The 13,712-nt window shown below is 40.8% G+C and overlaps 1 protein-coding gene across 2 annotated transcripts; it reads left to right on the top strand.

Annotated features, from left to right (window-relative positions):
• Positions 1-3,827: 3,827 nt before the first annotated feature.
• On the top strand, positions 3,828-9,913 carry si:ch211-284k5.2 (uncharacterized protein CFAP97D2). 2 transcript variants are annotated; one of them, XM_044193639.1, is made up of 5 exons: positions 3,828-3,960; positions 6,908-6,988; positions 7,409-7,527; positions 8,945-9,128; positions 9,603-9,913. In XM_044193639.1, exons 1-5 carry the CDS (start codon positions 3,868-3,870, stop codon positions 9,699-9,701), a joined length of 576 nt encoding a protein of 191 aa, XP_044049574.1. In that variant the 5' UTR covers positions 3,828-3,867; the 3' UTR covers positions 9,702-9,913. The 2 variants fall into 2 exon arrangements, with proteins under 2 accessions (XP_044049574.1, XP_044049575.1); XM_044193640.1 differs by having other exon boundaries at positions 9,310-9,741.
• Positions 9,914-13,712: the final 3,799 nt, after the last annotated feature.

Here is a 13,712-nt window from a genome sequence, read left to right as displayed (position 1 = left end):
CGATTTTGATCCTTTTTTTAACTGCCCATCGTGAGTCTGACAATGTTGTAAGAGAGCGATGATAAATCAGTGAAGTACTCAACAACAAAACATCAACACCTGGTAACATGGAGGCACTTTACGTTTGGAAATATCCTACATTCTGCCTAAAGCACCGCGGTTTTCTTCCTGTGAAAACAGCCAGTTGGCACCTGAAAGGACCTCCCCACACACATTTCACTGCAACCACCAAACCTGGCCGTCATACCTGAATAATGTAAAAAATGTAAAATATGTTCTCTTGGATGTGAGATGGGACTGAGGAGGCATCGCTGAGGCTACAACAAACTGTGAAATAGATGACGGAGGTTTTGGTTTCATACCAGCTACACCTGCCAAGAAACACAGTCCTCTTCAGAGCGAGAGGCCTGGCTCGCTGCACAGTTTTCTCCTTCAGTTTAACCAGAGCTGACGGCTTAATAAAAGGACAGAGTTGTTTGTCTGTGAGCTTGTCTGTCGTCATTATTTCCGTCTCTCGGCTGCAGTCTTCATGGGGAGACTGTGTGGAGGAATCCCTTCGTACACATTCTCTCTGCAGAGTTTTGAAGTTCAACTCTGGTCACGTTTAATCTCTCATACAGCTCATTTATTCTGCAATAGACGACACGACATAGCTGTTTATTTTATTATGATAAATAAAAGAAATAAAGTTGAATAGAATGAAGTCTCTCAGAATAGCGACTTTCTTCCTACTGCAGCCAGTTTGAATATTTAGGCTCAGAAACTCGCAGAAGCCAAGTGGCAACAACAACAGCTGAGAGACAGTACAGACAAAGACAAAGTATGACATGTCTCAAAGTGTCAGTGGCCACTACAAGTCAGTGGTGGAAAGTAACTAAGTACATTAACTCAAGTACTGTACTTAAGCACATTGAGTCTATGCCTGTCGAAGATTAGAGAAAAATCCAAAAACCGAAAACAGATGTGTATCAGAACTTTGTTTCTTCTTCTTTCCTTTCCCATTAATCATCTAATGACCCCTCAGATTTATCTGGTGACCCTTTGGAGGGGCCCGACCCCTAGGTTGGGAGCCACTGGACTAATCTAGCTAACTGTTTAAAAAGTAGTTAAAACTAGCTAACTGTGTATAAAGCAGTTGAAACTACCTAACCGTATATAAAGCAGTTGAAACTAGCTAACTGTATATACAGTAGATAAAACTAGCTAACTGTATATAAAGCAGTTGAAACTAGCTAACTGTATATACAGTAAATAAAACTAGCTAACTGTATATAAAGCAGTTGAAACTAGCTAATTGTATATAAAGCAGTTAAAACTAGCTAACTGTATATAAAGCAGTTAAAACTAGCTAACTGTTTAAAAAGTAGTTAAAACTACCTAACTGTATATAAAGCAGTTAAAACTAGCTAACTGTATATAAAGCAGTTGAAACTAGCTAACTGTATATACAGTAGATAAAACTAGCTAACTGTATATAAAGCAGTTAAAACTAGCTAACTGTATAAAGCAGTTAAAACTAGCTAACTGTATATACAGTAGTTAAAACTAGCTAACTGTATATAAAGCAGTTAAAACTAGCTAACTGTTTAAAAAGTAGTTAAAACTACCTAACTGTATATAAAGCAGTTAAAACTAGCTAACTGTATATAAAGCAGTTGAAACTAGCTAACTGTATATACAGTAGATAAAACTAGCTAACTGTATATAAAGCAGTTAAAACTAGCTAACTGTATATAAAGCAGTTAAAACTAGCTAACTGTATAAAGCAGTTAAAACTAGCTAACTGTTTAAAAAGTAGTTAAAACTACCTAACTGTATATAAAGCAGTTGAAACTAGCTAACTGTATATAAAGTAGTTAAAACTAGCTAACTGTATATAAAGCAGTTAAAACTACCTAACTGTACATAAAGCAGTTAAACTAGCTAACTGTATAAAGCAGTTAAAACTAGCTAACTGTATATAAAGTAGTTAAAACTAGCTAACTGTATATAAAGTAGTTAAAACTAGCTAACTGTATAAAGCAGTTAAAACTAGCTAACTGTATAAACTGATAATAATATTATATAATAATATGAGTGATTTTCACTGCTGTTGTTACCAGAAATCAGAGGACAGACAGAGAATTTAATGTGCTCTATAAATAGTTTGAGTTCTATTTATAGAGCACACAATTTATTATTTATGTTTTGTGTCTTTGTATTTTTAGGTTTTCTTCTATATTTGCTGTCACTGCAGAACAGCTGAGGTTATGTGAGGAAACTGTCATCATGCTAAGAAAGTTCTGGTTTGAATTAATTAGACGGAGAAACAGTGAAAAAGACATAGAGAACACGCAGAATATATACATATATAATTTATATAATATATAGACACATATGAGACAGACAACTACACTTCATATAGATATATAAATATATTTTAAGACACATAAAAAGCTACACATGATTTTATTTGTATTTTATTTGATTTTCATCAACATTTGGTCCTAATTTGGACAATGTTGTTGTTTCTAAATGCCATAATATTGTCATAACCACGTCTTTTTTCTTCTATTTTATGTGTCACTTTTGCGTCTATATGGTCGGCATCACACATGAAACAAGCTGACACTGACACTGAGAGGGACAGCGTCAGGTTGCCGGTTCAAATCCATCTGCAGGTCTGTGCAGTCGCACCAGTGCAGCCCAGCAGACCTGCTGCACGACGCCCTCTACAGCTCAACAAAGAGAAAATACATTACAGATGTTGCTAAATAAATAAATAGAAATAAAAATATAATGGGCCTAAGCGATAGAAGTTCAATTCAAAGTAATACTTTGCACCAAATGTAAATGTACAACTGTAACTGTCAACTGATAACTTCAAAATATTAAAATGTTTCTCTAAATGAGTTTACATATTATATGTTAGTTAAAATATTGTTGATTAAGGAGTAAAAAAAATGTAATTGTATGCATTAAAATGTAATGGGACATTTTAATGCATTTTTATATTACCAACTGTTTATTTAAAATAATGTCCACTGTAAATTGGATGCAGGATCAAAGAAAATCCTATGACAAAAAAATTAATTTTTTTCTTTCTGTTGGTCTTTAATTGCTTATTTCTTCCTTTCTTTAATTAATTCATTTATTCTTTCTTTCTTTGTCCTTCATTATTTCTTTCTTTAATGCATTTATTTATTTATTTATTCTTTCTTTCTTTCTTTAATTCATTCTTTCTTTCTTTTAAATGGATTTATTACATATTTACATTATTATACATTTCTTGAGACTAACAGTTGGTTGCAGTTCTGTTTCAGCTTCTCTAAATCGGGTCAGTTTGCAGACTTTAAACAGGAACCTTCACTTTTCCTTGTTTTAATCAGAAGAACTGCTGCTGTCAGCCAATCAGCGTCCAGATTTGTGAAAACTTTAAGTGCATTTAGTTTAAATATTTAATTAAACTTAAAAAAAAACAATCTACAATCTGAAAAAAAAAATGCATTTTTGCAAAGTGCAATATTATTCTTATCCAAATACCCAGATATTAAAAATAAAATGGTGGAAAAGAAGAATGTTGCATGTGATGTTTAATGCTGTAATTTATCTGCAGCCACATGCAAGTGAATTAATCTCGGGTGCGTATGAGTGCGTGTGCATGCCTCCTCAGTTCAGTAATAATTAATAGGAACCTTATCTGGCTGCAATGAGATAAAGAGGGGTACAGCTCCATGGCGACAACCCCCCCAGGCCTGCACACACACACACACACACACACACACACACACACACACACACACACACACACACACACACGCGCCTCCTGCTGAGTTAGACTGAGAGTCTGTGAATGAGTGAGTGTGAGGTTATTATCAGAGGTGCAGCATGCACAGGTCCTATCAGCCATTAAAGCCCGTCACCAACCGCTACCTGCAGCAGCGATGGGACCAGAACAACTACGAAAACCACCGCAGGAAGGTAGGAGGGTGAAGACAGAGGTGGAGGACTGGGTGGTGAAGGACTGCTGGTCCTGGTGATGTGTTGGTGGTGGTGGGGGGTTTGGAGGGCTGATGAAGGAGCAGCGCTGGAGATGAACGGCTGGTGAAGCTGTGGCTGGAGATGGACTAGTTCTGGTGTTTGAAATGAAGGGGCAGTGGACGACTGGTGGGTTTGCGTTGGCGACTGGTTTCTAGGTTGCAGATGGATTAGTGGTGGGAGGTGGATTGGAGAAGGAGAGCTGATGAAGAATTGATGGTTTGAAGGGTTACGCTTATCCAAAGCGTGTATGGGACGGTCCCATATCTAACACTCGATGTAATAAGAACGAATCACAGTAAGTACAGAATAAAGGAAGAGAAAATACATTATATACTTGCTGTAGTTACTCTGTTGGTTAAAGCTGTACTCGTTGATTTTTTTGGCCACTTGGGGGCAGCGAAACGAACTAAACACAATATTTGACATATTATCACTTTATAATGTTGTTGTGGCGAACAGGTTAGCAAACAGTTGCTTATTTACACATCCAGCAGTGACAGAGAAAAATTATTATTCATTTGGAGTGGAGTTTGTGTCACCTGATGAATGTAAGTCCAATATTCAAGTCTCTTTAGCTGCTAGATGTTCCTGTCTCTAACTGTGTCTGTCCGCTGTTTGGTTACATTCAGTGAGCGTTTTTGCTAAAATCAGCTGCCTGCTGAAGCTGGAAACCAAACCAGTGAGCTAAAAGACACTAAAACCCACGATGGAGCTGAGGCAGAGCTGGTGATGATCACTACTAGCGACACCATTCATTGTACATGTAGTCATTTGACACATTGTTAATCTGAAAATATTATTAGCCTTAAAAAAACATCCTGCTGGCGTCTTTCAATCAATCAATCAAACAAACTTTATTTCTGTAGCAGCTTCCAACAACCGAAGCTGAACCAAAGTGCTGCACAACATTGAAAACAAGATAAAAAATAATAATGATAATAACAAATAATAATAAAAGTACAAATAGGTCAGCAGAGCACGTTACAACATTAAGATAAAGAGAAGTGCCGCAGGGCCACTAAGTGTTAAAAGCTACTCTAAATAAGTGGGTTTTAAGTTTGGCTTTGAACAAAGGCAGCTCAGTGATGGAGCGTAAGTCAATGGGCAGAGAGCGGTCGCCCCACTGTTCGCACCGGGACCGGGGGACCGGGGGACCGGGGGACCGGGGGACCGGGGGACCGGGGGACCGGGGGACTGGGGGACCGGGGGACCTCCAGCAGATGTTGCCCAGCAGATCGTAGAGCTCTGCCGGGTCGGTGAGGGCTCAAAATCTCACACAGATAGGAAGGTGCGAGGCCACTGACTGCATCTTTCCTCAGAGGTTCTTGCATTCTTCGTCACTTGTCATCCATGAGTATTCAGGACGGTGTTCTTATTTCTCCCCACTTCTACCTTTTAGTTTTGCTCAGTGTAGGCTTGCTTTTTTTGTCAGTCTTTCTGAAAAAGAAAGACTGACCGTTGTATCATGTGTCTGCATTGGACAACATGCATTAAGCTCCCATTTATTTGGCTGGTAAAATTTGAACAGCTCATTCATTTCCCTTAAAGAAAATGCATTGTGTGGCAGAGGCTAGTGGAACAGAGGCCGGCTTAACGGGGACAGGACATCAGCTCTGTGCTGTCTGATCTCCTTAAGGTGCGTTTAGACTGAATGCGGAGCAGCACGACTGCACATAAAGACAACACAAAGATGCAAGAAGATGAACACAGACTTGAATTTGAGTACGCATCGTTGTGTGAGTTAAAAATGTTAGGACACGAGCGAATCATTCATGCTCATCCCGAGGCTTAATGACTCCAGTTCATGATAGAAAGGTCTGGAGGGAAATAAGACAGACCTGGAGTGCTTGGTGAGAACTGAGATCAAATGGTAAATGGTTGCATTTATATAACGCTGTTTATCCAAAAGCTTTGTCTCTCATTCACACACACCGAGGTATGCAAGGTGCTGGTCTGATATGAGCAACGCAGGGTTCAGTGTCTTGCCCTAAAGACACTTCGACATGTGGACAGGAAGAGCTGGGGATCGAACCGCCGACCCTGTGATCAGTGGACGACCCGCTCTGCCTCCTGAGCAACACTCTGCACACACACATCGGTGTGTAAATAGGGTCTGTGAGCCAATGGGAAGAGAGTAAAACATAACCCTCTCGAGTGTTAGTGTCAGTGTTTGAGTGATTTATGTGTGTCTAAACTCATACCGCCTTCTAAACGTTTACACCAAATATAAAAATTTTGAAACATATATTTTTTCCTGCTCAGTTACTTCATTACCAAACACAAAATCACCAAATACAACAAGCTAATCTTGAACGGCTCATTAGCTAACTAACGTCTAGTGTTAACAGTAAGCTGCATCCTACAGTTAAATGCTAATATTAGTTCTAAACATCTTTATGAAAGACTGAAGATTAAGTTATATCTGTGCTGTAACACCTGAACATTTTTCACTCTTTGTGTGGCTTTCTTAGATTTTCATTTCACTTATAGCAGATTTGTACAGAGGAGACACCCTCGTTCTGACCAAAAAGGACTTACATCAACCGTAGAAGTAGTAACCTGTTTGCTTTTATACTTTCGTGGCAGAAAAGGAAGTGACGCGTCTCACGTATGGAGCCCCAAGTCTCTTCCCATTGGCTCACAGGCCTGGGGCCCCCAGACGTGAGGGCGGTAGTCGGACCCTCTCTGCATTTTGTGATGAATAAACATGAACTGCAGTCCAGGGGTCAAACGAACATACCTTAACTCTTGGTTGATTATAATGTTGGGTATCTCCAAAATGGGAACTGAAGTTCATTGAAAAACCTGAGTGTACATATTATCTGTAGATTTAGCAGGTTTAGTTTGAGTGGCTGCACATTGCACTTACCTGTGTTTACCTGTGCAGGTGAGCTCCGCCCTGCCAGTAGTGGACAACAAGGGCACGAGGACACCAGCTCACGTCCAGCTCAAACTCAAAAAACTACAGGTCAGTGGACACACACACACACACACACACACACACACACTTTGGCTGATGTTTTTAAATGTTCAGAGCACGATGCCATCGCAGTCATCATCTCTTCAGTTTTCATCCGACTTGAAACACAGAAAAAAGGCAGGACATCACCTGCAGCTACAGAGCCGAGTCTCAGAAATAATATATGAGGTGGAAAGAAAGCTGCCTTCTGGTTATGGAGCCTTCGTTAAACTATCGGTGTGAGTTGAATGTCAGTCAGCCTTAATGATGTGGAAGCTGAAGCCTTTCAATCAATCCACCAGTTTTCATCAGAATCAGGCCAGTGTTGGAGACGCGATGTCTGACTGACAGGAAGAAGGTGCGGCCGGATCTTTATGAAGTCTAAAATGTCCTCAGTCTCTGTTTTAACTCTTGGTCTCTTTGATTCAGCTGCAGGATGAGCGGCTGTCGACCATCGACAGAGACAACCGCCTCCTGGCCTCCAGACTGGCCGACATCGTTTGTTCTAAAGGCCTGGTGGACCATCGGAACCAGTACCACCTGAGGAGGTGAGAACCCGCTGACCCATAATACACAACATGCTCATATCCTGCTATGTACCGTCACGTCACATGTCCGGTCGTGTGACCTGATGGGATGTTATGTCTGGTATATTTATTATATCTTGTGTCGTGTCATTTGCTGTTTAATGTCCTGACATGTGATATCATGTCACGTCGTTCGGTGTCGTATTTTGTCATGTCCTGTCTTTTTCTGTGATGTCATATCCTGTCGGTCCTGTTACATCATAGCTTATGCTTCCACGTCATCTCATGCTATGTCACGTCCTGTCTTATCTTGTCATGTCATGAAATATTACGTCATATCACTGCAGTGATGATCATTTCCAAGTTGCATGTGATCAGCAACACGGCACCAGAGTATAACCAATAATAACACCTTATATATGTTTGCCCGTATATTTCACAAAGCCTCCGTCCAGCGCTGTTTCTCTGCTGTCATGGTGACCTTCATGGAGTTTTTCTTGACTCGACGTTGAGACCTCAGCCTCCTCCCACTGAAGTCTTTAACATTGCTGCGATGATGCCGGTGCGCCCTGTTGGACCTTTAAATATTGATGCGACCAGTCCTGCTCTGTTACGGTGCTGAATTATTGATCTGGATGCGGATGTGTGATGGAGGTGACGGTCTGTGGTATTTATCCGCCCTCACGCTGGGCTGTAATATCTTTCATCTTGACAGGAGCTGTAAAGCTCCTCTGATATCTTTTATTCTGTGACTCAGAGTAGCTGAAAGCTACGATGAATCCGACAACCAGAAACAGCGACACCTATAAAATGACTCCTGATTGGTAAAAAAACGTGTAACTTTGTGCGCAGGACAGTTAAGTTATTAAAAATATACTCTCCTTGTGTCTTAGTCAGTATGCTTACAGTCGACCTAACAACCTGACAAACTTAAACCTGCAATAACTGATTTTCTTGGCCACTTGGGGGCAGCAGAAACAAGCTGTGAACGCAGCATTGACATGTCATCACCTTCTGCGTATGTATTTTTAAACTTCTAGGACCTGTCTACACAGGATGCGTTCAGGCGCAGTATTGAGTGTAGGTCAAGCACGTTTTTGGCAGTGCTCAGAGCCCAACACACGATCGCTGTGCGTAAAACAGAAGAAAATATACGAGTAATACACCTGCGACAGAACCAGACAGGAAATGTGGCTGTGGGTTCGTCACTTGGACTGGCTTCACTCCCTTTCTTTTTGCTCATTATAAAATAAATGGAGCTTTATTCTGTCGCAGGCTGCTCATCTCCTCATAGTGTTTGCATGTAGTTGTTGACTTTTAAACAAACAGACAACAAATGGAGGCGGTTTGCCATCAAAGTGCATTCCACATAAATGTGTGCATGTATCAGTATTAAGCTTTCTCCTTTCACTCCTCTTCCGCTGTGCTTCATCCTCAGTCTGAATGCTGACAAGAGGAGGGAGGAGCTTCGACTGGTCAGCCGTCAGAATCAGGCCATCTACCAGCGAATCACGTCTCGCCAGTCAGAGTACCGCCGCCAGCTGTGGTTGGATGACTGGGAGAGGGCGGAGCGTCGGCGGGACGAGATTTCCCGATACTCCCGAGGGCTCGCAGATAATCAGGTGAGTCCAAACAGGGAAATAAGCCACAGACTTATTTGTTCCTTAAGTCTTTGTTGAGATGCATTATGGGTAAAACATTCTCTGAATCTTTAGAAAGAACCCAATACACTGTACAAATAATCCACTGAGCGACATTTTTAGATTAATATTTCAACAGAAAATTGCTTCACCTCCTATTCAGTTTTCTTCACAACAAAATGCACCAGAGAGTCAGAAAGCAGCGAGAACCACTTATGAAAGATTTAAGTGAGATGCGAGGCGCCTGGAGGACTGAATGAATGCTGAAGTGGCTCTCACAGATTAAAAAAAAAAGCCTTTGAGTAATAAATGCAGTGAATCGATCTACAACCAGAGTGCTCCTTCTCCGGCTGGATGGTTGTGTGTCAGTGATGCTGCACATCGAGCTGGCTGTTATCTCCGGATGAACCCTGGAGCGGAGGACGTGTGATCAGCGTTGTGCGCTTGTGTCCGCAGAGGTCGCACAGGAAGGTGAAGTTTGCAGCTGTGGAGGGCAGCGAGCCGTCGACGAGCTGCAGCAACACCGACACTGACAGGACCGACAGAGAAACCTGACTCACACCTGAACCTGCAGGCCGTCGGCTCTCCGTCATCCCAGTACAGCATCAGTTAGCACAGGAACATGTAATGATACTATATCAGCATTCAAACTGTTAACACGCTTCAACATTACATGCTAAACCAACTTCATGTCGCAACATTAGCATGTTAAGATGCTCACGTCTGCATGTTTTATTGTATTTGAGCGCCCTGTGGGTGCTGTCGGTCCAGACTGAAGCGTCTCAGCAGCTGCTGGACTGCGATGAGACGTGCTTCATCGTTCATGCTCCCCTCAGGATGAACTGTAATAACTCTGCTGATCCTCTGACTTTCCATCTAGCGCCACCATCAGGTCGACATGTTAACGTGTCCGACACTTTGGTTTCTGACCAAACACCTGCAGATCTGCTGACGCTCCCATCGGCCTCAGCTGCACTCTGTGTTCACTGCTAACTAGCTAATGTTAGCATGCTAATATTAGCATTTACCTTGAAGCACAGCCTCACGGAGCCATTAGCATGGCTGTAGACTAGTCTTGTTGTGAGTTATGTGACTGTAAAACACATCTCCTTTTGGTATTAATAAAGTACTCTGTCATAGTAAACGTACCCACTAGTGGGAAGGATTTAAGAATAGAAAAGATATGTCTCCATTTTGAATCTATCCAACAGTAGCTGATGATGTGCTGTGACGCCCCGTGTCCTGTCCTCAGTGTTTGTCTGTAGAATTTGACATTTTTGTTGGAGATGAGGTGTTTTTGTGTCTCGCTCCTTGTGGTTTATGCTGATTTAAATCCAATAAAAAGCTCCTGGTTTACTGACTGAATAAAACTTCTATCACATCCTGAATTTTGGAGCCGCTGTGTTACCACTCTTTTGTGCTAATGTAGTTCTCATATTACTTAGAGCATGGTGTACCAGAGGGATCTCAATCCACATGGATTAGAAATGATGACACATTTCAAACCTATTGAATATATTATTGCATTAAATACATGTCAAGAAGACGTTGTTTCTCCACTAGGTGGCAGTAAATACATGTCTCTGCTCTGTGGCGTCCTCTGTACTGAGACCGGGTGAGACGGAGGGGGAGAGAGAAGATTAATGACTGCTCTCGCAAAGACAGGAAAGTGTTGGAGTGAAACTGTGCTTGTAAATGAGACGAGCTTCAGCCCTCAGCTCATTTGGTTTCTATTATCAGAAGCTCATTAAACACAGAGGAGAAAACGTGCTGAAGGTTCTGCAGAGACCCAGCGAAGGGCCTCGTATGCTTTCATTTGCCATTCACAATATTCTGAATCATTTAACATATACACTAAACATTCAGTCAGTACATGAGCTGCAAAAATGCATCTTAAGAAATCATTTAATACTTGTATTATTTGAATTGTTTGAAATGAGGAAGAGATTTGCTAACAAAGTGACACAAATTCATTCGACTTGTTTTCTCAGATCAGGTGACAATATTTTGAAATGTGACACATCAGACGAGACTATGTCACTTAAAAAAAATCTTGAAGAAAACAAGTTCATGTTGGAAAAAGGAAACGAGAGCTCGTGTGAAGGCTTTCGCTCCCACTCACTGCTCTGTATCTCAAACACTTTGGATGGAAAAATGTAAAAATGTAAAAAACGGACCTCCTGAATGAGAAACAGCTCACGCTGCTGACGCAAACCTGAGCTCAGCGTTCAGTAGACTGCAGTAGTGGAAAGTAACTAGGTACTTTTACTTTAAGTATTTCCATTTTGGGCTACTTCTGCTCTACGTTTTGAGCCCATAAAATACACTTTGGCCCCATCGTCGTGTCTCAGGTGCTGATGGGACTTTTCTCCTCGAAACGTTTCATATGGTGTCATTTAAACAACTGTTGAATCCAATATTTCACTCAAAGATGAGCGAAAAGTCCAGAAATATTAATAGAAATTTGTGTATCAGAACTGTGTTTGTTCTTCTTTCCTCTCCCATCAATCATCTCACGACCCCTCAGATTTATCTGGTGACCCTTTGGAGGGGCCCGGCCCCTAGGTTGGGAACCACTGGACTTCACTGTATAAGGTAGCGACCACTACTTGGGCAGTGATTCATCAGTATCCGTAATCTAATAATGTAAGATATTATAATATAGAATTCGCAGAACAAGTTACTTTTGATACTTGAAGTACATTTTGATTATTAATACTTCTGTACTTTTACTGAAGTAACATTTTAAATGAATGACTTTTACTTGTAAAGGAGTATTTATACATCGTGGTACTTTTACTTAAGTAAAAGGTCTGCGTACTTCTTCCACCACTAGTAAAGCGAGGTGACGACAACTGCAAAGATTAGTTGTTCGACAGAAAATTAATCTGCAACTATTTTGATAATTGATTAATCTTTTAGGTCATTTTCTAGCCAAAACTTCTGGCTTCCAGCATCTCAGATGTGAGGACTTGCTGCTTTTCTCAGTCTTCTGTGACAGTAAAGTGAGTATCTTTGGATTTAGGACTGTTGGTCGGACCAAACGTCACTTTCGGCTCCAGCTTTAGAGGTGACCTCATAACGTTTTTTATTATCTTTGTGTTTGACTGTTTTGTTTGTCCAGGTGACCTCTGCGTCAGCTCCAGACTCCTTTCAGCTTTAACCTGCTTCACTTTCAGATGAACCGCAGTTTGATAGTTTGATACAGCTGAAGGTTCAGCGTCTTGTAGGCCTGCGACCATTAACTCACAAAAAAACCCGATGAAATGTGACCTGAGACGAGACAAACGGCACGTGTGACGTCCCTTAGATCGCTAACTGACGGTCATTGATGGAATAAGGTCAACAATCAAACATTTGCATCTGATGGGAGCTGAAGCAGGAAAGTTTCTCTGAGTTTAACACCTGGACGTACCTGCAGGATTCATGACATCACTACTACTTTTAAGCCAATCACAGTCCAGCGTGAAACTCACACAAGTGTGATGTGGAAGCCTGAAGCCTCCAGGTCACAAACGCAGAACTTTCCGGTGAAGCAGGAAACATCTTGTGTCCAGCTGTTAAACTTTAGAAATCAGCAGTATTTTCATATTCAGAGATTCTGTAAGTAAGTTTAAGAATTTTTAACGACATAACTGAACTTTTTTGGGGAAAAATAATTTGACACAAATTATTATTCAAAGGAGAGTATTTTTTAATATGTTTTGAAACATGCCTGGAGGGGATCTTTAAATATTCTCATCATAATGAGCGTGATAACTGATGCTCTACACTTGTTTCCATACATCAAGAGCAGCTCGGGGATCAATATTCTGCAACAAGGATTGACCCGAGCCACCAAACCAAATCATTAATCACTGATCCTTGAGTGGCTGCTCAAAAATATATACAGTATCTGATAAAAACTAGGACATTAAGCATCCAAGGAAAATGCTTTTCATCTTAGACTGACGACAAACAAGAACGTCAGGTGGAGACGCGAAGAAAGAGAGAGATGCCTTTCATCTGCTCACGAGGTTTTACTACACCAGACTGAAGCTCCAGCCTTCAGGTAATAAAAGAAAACACAGAGACAGAAAGTCAGAATAAAACCAGGAATGTCACAGTTACATGGTTTACATCTTAAACCACTCAACCAGGAAGCCTCGGCCACTGTTTCCAGTGGGGGAAAGTAACTGAGTACATTTACTCAAGTGAGTCCAATTTATGCTACTTTACACTTCCACTGCACTTCAGAGGGAAATATTATTCCTCCACTGCATTTATCTGCTTGAGTTACTTTCCAGAGTCAGATTAATGACACAAAATATAATCAACAAATAAAGTGTGATTAATTATTATAGGATAAGATGAGACTTTTGAAATTCACAAGCTACCCAGCAGTACATGAAGTCATGAACATGAGCGCCACCTTCACCAGCTGCAACATTAAAGTGATGATATAATATATAGTATTCTGAAATGGGTCATTCTGCACACTGAGTACTTTTGCTTTTGGTACTTTAAGTATATTTTGATGCTAATACTATTGTACTTTTACTTTAGAAACATTTTGAATCCAGAACT

Source organism: Siniperca chuatsi, linkage group LG4 (genome assembly GCF_020085105.1).
Source record: "Siniperca chuatsi isolate FFG_IHB_CAS linkage group LG4, ASM2008510v1, whole genome shotgun sequence".
In the NCBI taxonomy this organism is placed as follows: domain Eukaryota; kingdom Metazoa; phylum Chordata; class Actinopteri; order Centrarchiformes; family Sinipercidae; genus Siniperca; species Siniperca chuatsi.
The sequence above is the reverse complement of the archived record's forward strand: the minus strand, read 5'-3'. Positions and strand labels throughout refer to the sequence as shown.

Coding starts and splice junctions, on each gene's coding strand:
- si:ch211-284k5.2 (XM_044193639.1), top strand. CDS start 3,868: ATGCACAGGTCCTATCAGCCATTAAAGCCCGTCACCAACCGCTACCTG. Junction 3,961..6,907: donor ACGAAAACCACCGCAGGAAG/GTAGGAGGGTGA, acceptor TTACCTGTGCAG/GTGAGCTCCGCCCTGCCAGT. Junction 9,129..9,602: donor GAGGGCTCGCAGATAATCAG/GTGAGTCCAAAC, acceptor TTGTGTCCGCAG/AGGTCGCACAGGAAGGTGAA.